General features: G+C 34.2%; 1 protein-coding gene across 1 annotated transcript; it reads left to right on the top strand.

The window, feature by feature from the left end:
- The first annotated feature begins 792 nt into the window (after positions 1-792).
- LOC107800803 (alpha-xylosidase 1) lies at positions 793-10,569 on the top strand. The gene is made up of 3 exons (XM_016624037.2): positions 793-1,156; positions 1,977-2,668; positions 8,446-10,569. Exons 1-3 carry the CDS (start codon positions 933-935, stop codon positions 10,323-10,325), a joined length of 2,796 nt encoding a protein of 931 aa, XP_016479523.1. The 5' UTR covers positions 793-932; the 3' UTR covers positions 10,326-10,569.
- The last annotated feature ends 1,727 nt before the right edge of the window (positions 10,570-12,296 follow it).

Raw genomic sequence — 12,296 nt, 5'->3', positions numbered from 1 at the left:
GTCACATGCCAATAACTTTATCAGGGCGGCTCAAAAACATTTATGGCCTAAAGCCAAAATTTAATGTGAGGCCTAAATTTTTAAAACAAAGTTATGATATGGAGTATTTTTTTTTTTTGAGTCTGTTTTTCTATCTTTTCGAGACGTGAAGTTGTTAAAAAAAAATTATAATCGATTTCCTCTAATAATTCATTTTCAATTGATAATATAGTCAATTCATTTAATCTCAGGTAAGATTTTATCAATTATAATCTTGAAAAACTTCTTTTATTTGAGTCAACTATTACAGAAAAACTCTACTTTTATATGAAAAGTACTAAATATTACTTTTTAAATACATATAAACCTATTATTTCTAAAAAACATGGGGGTTTAAAATTTGGGGGCATAAGGCAAAAGCCTTACTTGGAACAACGTTAGAGCTGGCGCCCTGCAACTTTACCAGCCCGACGACTTATTGGATGGTATGCTTGATTAATTTAACAAAAAAAGGGATCTAAACTATCCTTATCGTTTGTTAAATGATTTACCGATACCCTCCGTCCATCTATCACTATCTTATATGAGGTAAATAGACCATTTTCGACGGACCATGACTCAAAACAGCTGCTCCCATAACCTCAAAACTTACATCAATTAACGCCGGTGATGGGAATATAACCAAAGGAAAACTAAAAAGGATTTTTCAAAGAAGTGGGGCCAAAGGAACATCATAAGTCACATGGGCAAAAGAGAAGATAGATTGGTGAGATGATATCAATCTTCTCTTCATTCACATGTACTCTATGACTCCCTCTTTACTCCTTAATTAAATTAAATCTTTTCTTTTGCCTATTATATAAATCCACAAAACCCCTATACAGTTACTCTTGCCAAGTGCCAAACTCAGGCTTCACACTCTTCATTCTTTCCCCCATAGCTAGCAAAAAACCATGAAATCTTTCTCTTCTTTCCCATTGTTCCATTTCTTGTTAGTCTTGATTATATGCATTTCTTGTGTAAATTTAGTGTACACAACTCCAGTCAAGATTGGCAAAGGCTATAGATTAATAGCCATTGAAGAATCACCAGATGGTGGCCTCATTGGTCATCTCAAAATCAAGAAAAAGAACAATATTTATGGCCCTGATATTCCATACTTGCAGCTCTATGTCAAGTAAGTATTCAAACACTTAGCATTTTTCTTATTATTCTGTTCTATAACCGAGTAATACTCGAGGGCCAGTAGAACACGGTTTAGAACAAGAGTCGGAGCCAGGATTTATAGTTTATGAGTTCTGAATTTGTCATGAATTCATAGTTCGTCTTAATTACTGAGCCAGAATTTATAGTTTATGAGTTCTAAATTTGTCATGAACTCATAGTTTGTTTTACTTACTGTGTTCGCAATGAAATATTTATGTATATTTAATAAATTTTATAAGACAAATACAGGATAGTAAATAAGCAAAAGCTACTGTGTTCGCCCGAAGCTAACTCGTAGCTCATTCATTAGCTCCACCCATGTTCAGCTCAATGAATGATGGGCCCGTTCCTGTAATTTTTTCTACTTAAATATCAGTCTTTTGCTTACATTTTTATGATTATACACCTAATTCTTGATAAAGAGCCATAAAAACAACCTCTTGCACTAATGCATGTTAAAGCTGCGTACAATAGATCATTTCCGAATCCTGCACATAGCGGGAGCTTAGTGCACCAAACTGTCCTTTATACACCTAATTCTTGATATAGTTGAATCTTTATGCACTAATTCTTAATAAAGAGTCGTGAAAACAAACTCTTGTAGAAATGCAGGGGAAGAGTGCGTACAAGAAAATTTTGTGGTCCATTCCTTCTCCGAACCCGGCACATAGCGGGTGCTTTGTTCACCGGACTGGCCTTTATACACCGAATTCTTGATAAAGTTGAATCTTTATGCACTAATTCTTGGTAAAAATTGAATGTTTATGTAACTTTTGTGATTATTATTACAGGCATGAGACAGATAATCGATTGAGGATTCAAATAACAGATGCAGAGAAGGATAGATGGGAAGTTCCATACAATTTATTACCAAGGGAAAAAGCTCCATTATTGAAACAAACAATTGGTGTTTCAAGAAAAAGTAGTCCATTTCCACTAGGAGTCTCAGAATATTCAGGAAATGAATTAATTTTCAGCTTTACCACTGACCCTTTTGGTTTTTCTGTGAAAAGAAAATCAAATGGACAAACCCTTTTCAATTCAAGTTCAGATGATTCAGACCCATATAATAATTTGGTATTTAAAGACCAATATCTTGAAATATCCACAAAATTACCTAAAGATGCTTCATTATATGGTTTAGGTGAAAATACACAACCCCATGGTATTAAAATTTACCCAAATGACCCTTACACTTTATATACAACTGACCAATCAGCAATTAATTTGAATATGGATTTGTATGGTTCACATCCAATGTATATGGATTTAAGGAATTTGAATGGTGAAGGTTATGCACATGCAGTTTTATTGCTAAATAGCAATGGAATGGATATATTTTACAGAGGGAATTCTTTGACATATAAAGTGATTGGGGGTATTTTGGACTTTTACTTCTTTGCTGGCCCCACACCTCTTGCTGTTGTTGATCAATATACTGAATTTATAGGCAGGCCTGCTCCTATGCCCTATTGGTCTCTTGGTAAGTTTTCTTGTCTTATCTTTTTCACTTCAATTAATGGCATTAATTGTGATATTTGTTGATATTTAGTTTTTTGGTTGGTATTGTTTCAACTAAATTAGTATGTATGAGTAGGGGCCTGAGTATATGCTGTTAAAGTTGGAAAAAGGCAGCATTTAATTAAAGTTGAAGTAGGTAAAAGAGTAATTAGAAGCAGAGGGGATCCAGGGTTTAAATCTTATGGTTTCAACTTTTAAGGTTTTAGCATTGAACTCATTATATTCTTAAAGTTATGAGTTCATATCTAATATTTTTACAATTTTAATATATAATTTTTTACTCCGCATTATAAGTTATGAGTTAAATTGAATCCGTCGGTGAAACATTACATCCGCCTCTAATTAGAAGCTAACGTTAGACGTACATTTTACTTGAACTACTAGGTTCATGCAATTTCAAATCTTGTAAATATGGTATATATAATATCCATTGAAATTTCGTACACAATTATTTATTATTAAAGGTCGATCAACTTATAACCTGATAACATAAAAAAATGTCCACTTTCTTGGGCACATAACATAAACTTTTACATAACATAGCATGATGTAAGGTGGCTTAATGTGAAACTAATTGGGGGTATTATCACTTTTAGCATGCACCAGCACCGGTATGATTTCATCTAAGTTAGTACTATGAGTAGGGGCCTGGATATATGCCATTAAAGTTGAAAAAAAGGCATTATTTAAAGTTGCTTGAGTCGAGGGTTTACCGAAAACAGCTTCTTTACCTGAACAAGATAGTATAAGGTCTGGGTATATACTATCCCTAAGGATCGTTTGGTACGAGCGATAAGGTGGGATAAGACGTGAGATTACTTTAGTTTAATTGTGATATTTGTTGACATTTAGTTTTTGGTTGGTGTGGTTTCAGCTATATTAGTATGTATGAGGAGGGGCCTATATATATGCTGTTAAAGTTGGGAAAAAAGGCAGCATTTAAAGTTGAAGTAGGTAAATGAGTAATTAGAGGTTAATATTATGTTTACATATTTTATTTGAGTTACTAGGGTTATAAAATTTCAAATCTTGTAACAACGACAAGTGAAATCCCAAGAGTGGGGTCTGGAGAGGGTAGTGTGTACGCAGACCTTACCCCTACCCCGAGGGATAAAGAGATTGTTTCCAATAGACTCTCGGTTCAAGAAGACGAAAAGACGACGAAAAAAGATAATATATCAGTACCATCAATAAAAAATCATAGAAAAAATAACATCACACGAACTAGAAACATTTCAAATCTTGTAAATGTGGTATATGGTACTAATATATTGTCTCTTGTTGCTTTCTTGAGTCGAGAGTCTCCTGGAAATAGCTTCTCTGCCCCTCGAGGTAGGGGTAAGGTCTGCATACATATTACCCTCCTCAGACCCCACTTATGGGATTATACTGGGCCGTTGTTATTGTTGTAAATGTGATATATATAATATCCATTGGAATTTCGTACACAATTATTTATTATTATACGTCGATCAACTTAATCTGATGACACTTAAAAAAAATGTACACTTTCTTAGTCACATAACATAAACTTTTATTTATTACCCAAAAAAAAAAGATAAACTTTTACATAACATAGCCCGTTGTAATGTGGCTTGATGTGAAACTAATTCTTGATTAACCATTTAAGTCCAACCTTTAATTTCTTTTGGTTATAAAGCCAATAGACATGTGGGGAGTTTGAGGATAAGTCCACCTCTTTGAGTATTTGCTTACATTTTGAGGTAGGAAGTTAGAATCCCGTGACTTGTCTTTCAATGAGTATTTTGGCGGTTCCTCATATTATCTAATATCTACTATTTATTTTGGCCCTTCATACGTTAAGAGATTTGTACAAGGGACAAAATTAGGATAGCAATTGTTATCATTGTGGACCATCTCAATAATTGCTTAATCACTTAAGTATTATTTTTCTCAATTTACTAGCTATGGATTTTAAAAAGCATGGTTTTTATTAGGGGTGTACAAAGAAAATCGACAAACCGTACCAGTTCGATAATCCGAGTCAAACCGGAAAAAAAAACTCGACTATGGTTTGGTTTGATTTGGTTTGGTGTTGGAAAAAAAAACCCGACCATAATTGGTTTGGTTTGGTTTTAACTAAAGAAAGTCAAACCGAAACCAAACCAACCTGACATTACATATATAGAAATTTTAGATATATTTAATATATAAATATAAATATTGTGGTGTAATTTATAAATATTTTTTAAAAGATTTCATAATTTTATCTTTTGAGATATTATTTCAAGGTTGAACTTAGAACTTTTGAATGTTCTAATAAGTTTTATAGCCATTAACATTAGTAAATTAAGTAGTGCTAGCAAAAACCCAAACCAAAATCAAATCAATACTAATGCTAACAAAAAATATTCAATTCAATACTACGAACGAGAATGTATTGAATATCTATTTTTTGTTTTGCAATAATTTAGATAAAAATGCATAACCTATTTTTATTTTTCCTTTAGAGTTTAATCATGTAATTAATAATCTATTATTAGTCTATTTATTTTAGCATGACTTAGTACTTTTAGATTATGTTTATTTTTATTATGGTTTTTTAATTAGTAATATTTATATTACATAATTTTATTGTCTTTATTGTTGAATATTTTAGGATAATGTCATGACATACCTCATATTTTGTATTATTTTCTTGGAAAATACTTTATATAGTTATATCTTAGTAGGACTAAAGAAATGTTTTGAGCACAATTTATATGTTTTGTTTTACGAAGATTTTACTGGGAAAAAAATCCGAGAAAACCCCAAAAAAAACCGAGAGTGAAAAATCCGAGTTTTATTGGTTTGGTTTGGTTTTTAGAGTTAATAACCCGACACAGTTGATTTGGTTTGGTAATTGTAAAATCCGAACCAACCCGACCTATGTACACCCCTAGTTTCTATCTTAGAAAAAATTCATCTACACTCATATTTGTATTATTTATTTAATAATTTGATGTAAATATTAAATATGAATAAGTTTTTCTGAGTCCTTCAATAGTCATATCTTTATCTCTACTCATAAATCTAGGATGCCGATTAATAATAACTGATGAAATTTTCTCGGACGAAAACAGAAAGAAGGCACTAAGATTTTTAGGGTGAAAATTAAAAAATTTGACTCTCGAAATTCAAACTCCGCTGCATAAATTGAAAAGAGGGAGTAACGCATAAAATTTTCTAGGAAATATGATTTTATAATTACACTTGAAAATGATTGCTGCTATCAAATGATTGAGTAGATAAACAAATCTTGTATGATGTGGACTATTATCCTTTATTTAAAAAAAAAAAAAACTTTTTCTAACTTTATTTGGCTAATCAGCATTATACACATCATTAGATAGAATATTTTGCTTAACTTTTAAAGGTAAGTATCTTAATTTACTAAAGGATTTTTTGTCTAAGTTCATATTCTGATAAGGCAAGATGGTAGGTATTGATTAAAATGTGTCATTATTTATTTTTATTATACAATAACAACTGCCCAGTAAAATCCCACATAGTGGGGTCTGGAATATTATTTGTACTATAGTATCCATGAAATTAATGATATTTATGAGTTGGTGGACTGGTCCAATAGTTCTGATTTTTTTTTTGTCATCACTACTATTTTCCTTTTAGTCTCTTTTATTTCTGAAAAGTGGAAATCACTTTTTTGACTTTAAAATAAAAATCTTTGATTCATTCGCTCTCTATTTTTCTCATTCATAGAAAAAATCTTTTAGGCCCACAGAAAAAGGATGCACTAAAGCTTCACATTTATAGCGTTTTTGCTTTAGGGGGCCTCTTTGTGGCTACTTTTAAAATTTTGTCCCCATTATTTCAGTGTTCTAAATATATCTGAAAAATAAATAAATTATTGAACTATTTTTAAGTGCCAAATTTATTCCCCTAGGCTATTATAGGAATTTAGATTACTAATTGACATTGTTAGTGTAGTTTAACATGTAATAGTAGGTTAATCACCTACAGCTAATGGGGATATAATTAAAAAAGTAACCTAAAAATCATACGGTACCTATAATTATTACTTTCCCGGTCCACAATAAGTGACCATTTTACTTTTTTATTTAGGTCCAAAATAAGTGTCAATTTACATAATCAATAAGGAATTAATTTTATTTTTTCAAAATTTGCCCTTATTTACATATTCCAATGTGTCAAGGTTTAATTAAGGTTAATTTAGTAAATACATTTTTTTTTCTTTAGGAGTTCGTTTTTCCTTAATGGGTATGTAAAAGGTAAAATGGTCACTTATTGTGGGCCGGAGAGAGTAGTATTTTAGTTTTAGTATCAATAAGGAATTAGTTTTATATATTTTAATTTTATGTTATATATACGTCGTTAGTGCAGTCTAACATGTAATACTAGGTTAGTTATTGTGTTTATCCGATTACTAATCAACATGTCATGAGAGATTTACCTGTAATTACTTTATAATTAACTTAATTGCCATGTTGCATAGACTGTCTAAATATGATATCTTATCTGTGTCGAATCCTCGAAAAATGGGAAAAATACATTATTTTTGAAGAGTCCGATATACACCCGACTATATTTTTAAAAAGTTCGAATAACATTGCTTGATTGTATAAATATTTAAGTCAAAGTCCTTTTGTTTTTACTCAAAAACCCGTAGTGTCATCCATTAGCTGGTTCTGGCACAAAGCAACAACTGTCCTACAGAAAAGCACTGTCATTTAGATCATTGCGTGATGCTGTAGTGGTAGTAGGTGTAATCTTCCCTACATGTGTGTAAATTTGAGCAATCACATCAAATTTTAATCAAAATGCTAAACTTTATCTTTTGTTCAATTAAAGTCTCATTTGATAGAAATCTTAGAGTAGCACTGTCGGTAGTTGTACAAACAAGTTGATACTCAATAATGCTATTAACTTCATCATTGATTTACTATGAATTGTCCTTTAGACATATGACTTGATGCAGGAGTTCTTGGTTTTTAGTTATGCTAGTCAAACTGTAGTGTCTCGTGTTTTTTTGTCATGCAAATGGTTCAAAACCATTAATTATAATCGGACTTGATAAAATTCTAGACATTTAACTAAAAGGTTCTTGAAAATATATCAAAATATGTGGTTTCCATCTCATGGTTGAATAAGGGAATTTAAGATGACGAGTTACTCGATACCTGCTGCTGGTGGGAGGTAGCAGGTACGTAGAAAAATAGTCGATGTGTGCGTCCAAACATAATCGTTTGTGACACCCTGGAGAATCCCACATTGACAAAACACGAGAGAGATGTTGGGTATATAAGTAAACAAGTCTTAGATCCTACAACAACAACCACCCGTTGAATTCCCACAAGTGGGTAAAGCAGTCCAGTGCACTAAGTTCCCGCTATGCGCGGGGTCTGGGGAAGAGCCAGAGTACAAGGGGTCTATTGTACGCAGTCTTACCCTCATTTCTGCTAGAAGCCTAATCATATGACAACAAACCCTAGTGACGCATTTTAAAGTCGTGCGGGCCTAGACGCAGAGCGAACACTATCATTAGTGGACTGACATCGTTATCAAAGAAGGGGGTGGAGGGGGGACATTTTAATATTCATAACATACTAAATTACTGCTAAAATTGGAATGTGCTACTAATCTCACACTGTTTCCAATAGACCCTCGGTGGAATGTGCTACTATGGTGTTTGCAAAAAATTTGTATTCAAGATTCATGGCCTAATTCAATATTTCCTCTTATACTTGTTCATTGTTACAGGATTCCATCAATGCAGATGGGGTTACCACAATTTATCTGTAATTGAAGATGTTATTGCCAATTACAAGAAAGCAAAGATCCCTCTTGATGTAATATGGAATGATGATGATCACATGGATGGGAAGAAGGATTTCACTCTCAACCCTGTCAACTACCCTGGCCCAAAGTTAAGGGCATTCTTGAAAAAAATCCACGCCGAAGGCATGCATTATATTGTGATTAATGATCCTGGAATTGGAGTTAACAAAAGTTATGGTGTTTATCAAAGAGGTATTGCCAATGATGTTTTCATCAAATATCAAGGCAAGCCATTTTTAGCACAAGTCTGGCCTGGTGCCGTTCATTTCCCTGACTTCCTCAACCCGAAAACAGTTGAGTGGTGGGGTGATGAAATTCGACGGTTCCATGAACTTGCACCCATTGATGGCCTTTGGATTGACATGAATGAAGTTTCTAACTTTTGTACTGGTTTGTGCACGATCCCGGAAGGTAGGATATGTCCTAATGGCACAGGTCCGGGTTGGATTTGTTGCCTGGATTGCAAGAATGTAACGAGCACAAAGTGGGATGATCCGCCTTATAAGATAAACGCTTCTGGAATTCAAGCTCCAATCGGTTACAAAACGATTGCCACTAGTGCAACTCATTACAATGGAGTTAGGGAATATGATGCTCATAGTCTTTATGGTTTCTCTGAGACTATTGCAACTCACAAGGGTCTTCAAGCGTTAGAGGGCAAACGTCCGTTCATATTGTCTCGTGCCACGTTTGTTGGCTCGGGCCATTATGCTGCACATTGGACAGGGGATAACAAAGGAACATGGGAAGATTTGAGGTATTCAATCTCTACAGTCTTGAATTTTGGTATATTTGGTGTTCCTATGGTTGGTTCGGACATATGTGGATTTTATCCAGCGCCTACTGAGGAACTCTGCAACCGTTGGATTGAAGTTGGCGCGTTCTATCCCTTCTCAAGGGATCACGCAAACTACTACTCGCCAAGACAGGAACTTTACCAATGGAAAAGCGTGGCTGTATCTGCTCGTAATGCTTTAGGTATGAGATATAAATTGCTACCATATTTCTACACCTTGACCTATGAAGCACACACTACTGGTGCACCAATTGCTCGGCCACTCTTCTTCTCTTTCCCGAACATCCCAAAACTTTACGAGTTGAGTACTCAATTCTTGATTGGAAGTAGTGTCATGGTTTCTCCGGTGCTAGAACGAGGTAAAACTGAGGTGAAAGCGCTCTTCCCCCCGGGCACTTGGTACAGTTTATTCGACATGACACAGGCTGTTGTCACAAAAGAACCACACTACCTCACACTTGATGCACCATTGCATGTAGTCAACGTGCATTTGTACCAAAACGCCATAATACCAATGCAGCGCGGTGGGATGTTAACAAAAGAAGCAAGAATGACACCTTTTACCATTGTCGTAGCCTTCCCACTGGGGGCAACCCAGGGGGAAGCTAAAGGAAAGCTTTTCCTCGACGAGGATGAGCTTCCAGAGATGAAGCTAGGAAATGGACAGTCAACGTATATCGATTTCTATGCAACAACCAGCAATGGAACAGTGAAGATTTGGTCTGAAGTTCAAGAAAGCAAATACGCGTTGGACAAAGGATGGTCTATTGAGAAGGTTACAGTGTTAGGTTTGGATCGAGTTGGAGGCGCGTTTGAAATTCTAGTGGATGGAACTGAAGTTACAGATACTTCGAACGTGCAGTTTACTAGTGAAGAACACAAGTATATTGACAAACTCGAGGAGGGAGGCGATAAGAGGAAGAGTATGATGGTAGATATTCAAGGACTAGAATTACCAGTTGGGAAAAACTTTGTTATGTCCTGGAAAATGGGGATTTCACCTTGAGAATAACATTAGTTTCTATATATTTGTGTGGATATATTGCCTATGTTATATTTAAGTAGTGATATTGTTCTTGATGAAAATGAGATTTGAGTTTAAAGTGAGCTCTTCTTTTTTCATACAAATAGGCAAACAGATTCAAGTGTATTAATTTATGCATTCTGTAATAGAGTACTTCTTTCTGATGTTGACAAATCCAATCAAAGTGTTTTACCAATGTTTATGCAGTGTTTATTCAAATTCTTTTTTATGGTTTAGGTCACTATTAAAATCTATTAATTATGATTTGCAACCACTACTTTCAACTCAAACATATATACATATATATGGCGAGGCTTCAGATCTCCGAGGACATGCCACACGATAGGAAGCTGTGGAGGTCGAGTATTAAGGTTGTAGGTTATGAGGTAGTTGAGCATATTTAGTCTATCAGTGTGAGGCTAGGCTGATAGGATTTTGTCTTAGACTGCTAGTGGTCAGTGTTGTGTTTACACTACTCTTTTGTTTTCATAGTGTCGGGCCTTATTTACTGGTTATTATTTCTGCTTTTCATCTATTTACTGGTTCTTGTGTTATTATTTCCATAGTTTTTTATTGATGTACTGATATATTGTTTCTTTTCGTCTTTTCGTCTTCTTGAGTCAAGGGCCTATCGGAAACAGCCTCTCTATCTCATCGGGGTAGAGGTAAGGTCTACATATACATTATCTTCCCCAGACCTCTCTTGTAGCATTACACTGAATCGTTGTTGTTGTTGTTTTATCAAACATACTGTATTGTTGAATTCATTGTGAGTCCGTTAGATTCTTAGATCAGACTCTTCTGTAGCAACTAGCAAAGTAGTTCCTAAGTTTGTTCTATTGGTTTAAGGAACACTTGTTGAATCTCTATTTTTGGGCTGGGCTCATTCCAATATGATAAGGGGAGAATGGATACTTCGGTGTCACTATTAATTTTTTAATCCCAAAAAAAAAAGTCTTTAAAAAATAGCTTCCATCAAAATTATAAGAAGCGCTCCTGGAAATCGCCATAATTTTTATATGGTGATCATCGGGATTTCCCGACCAAAACAAGGCAATCACTAGAATTCTTGCGACAAAACATGACAATCGCTGGCGATTACCAAAATTTGCAAAAATATGGGAATAGTCAGAAAATTTCACATGATGATCACCAGGATTTGCTACAAAATATGATAGTCGTCAAAAACATTTCTTATGAGAAAATTCTAACAACGTGCTTGACAAATATAGTAGCGACGTCAAAATTCTATCAGGATTATTTTACCAAAATTTTCTTGATATGGTCAAAAGTCAAAACACAAATAATGTTTCTAAAAAGGTCCATCGGGCGTAATTTCTTGTATGATAAACACATAGGATGAATTGTCCCCGAGTAGTGATTCCATTTGTTGGCCTAATTTGATTCATTTAGCCCAAACACTTTTAGTTGATCTATAGCCCAGTTGGTTTCTAGAAGATTGTGAATTGAAATATGTAGTACACTAACATCTACTGGCCCAATGTTGGAAAGAGAACAGAATTGGATCAAGTCTCATCAATATGGATTCAATTGCTTCCACTTGTTAAAATAGCACGATCTAGTCAGTTTTCGGATTAGTCATTCAAAAATAGTCAGCATTTGCCAAGTAATTGAAAAATAACTATTATTTTGCTGCAACAGAGACCGATCCAATATAATATACTGGAGTTCGGTGCACCTGTGTATGAACTTCCAGCATATTATGCTGGATCGGTATATTTTGTTGTCTCCAGTATATTATGCTGGACCGGTATATTATACTGGAACTCCAGTATATTATGCTGGAGTATTTTTTTGGATTTTGAACAGTGTTTTCGTTCAGATTTATCTTTACATGAAAAGTGATAAATTCGATTACTTTTGAAACTGTGGCTATTTTTGAATGACCACTTGTAAATCAGGCTATTTTTGAATTTCTCCCCTTCCACTTGG

This window comes from Nicotiana tabacum, chromosome 20 (genome assembly GCF_000715075.1).
Source record: "Nicotiana tabacum cultivar K326 chromosome 20, ASM71507v2, whole genome shotgun sequence".
Taxonomy (NCBI): domain Eukaryota; kingdom Viridiplantae; phylum Streptophyta; class Magnoliopsida; order Solanales; family Solanaceae; genus Nicotiana; species Nicotiana tabacum.
This window is presented reverse-complemented; position numbering and strand designations above follow the sequence as displayed.

Bases quoted from the DNA above. Each gene is read 5' to 3' on its own strand.
- LOC107800803 (XM_016624037.2), top strand. From the start codon at position 933: ATGAAATCTTTCTCTTCTTTCCCATTGTTCCATTTCTTGTTAGTCTTG. The intron at 1,157-1,976 runs GTAAGTATTCAA...TTATTATTACAG, and splicing joins TACTTGCAGCTCTATGTCAA to GCATGAGACAGATAATCGAT. The intron at 2,669-8,445 runs GTAAGTTTTCTT...TCATTGTTACAG, and splicing joins TATGCCCTATTGGTCTCTTG to GATTCCATCAATGCAGATGG.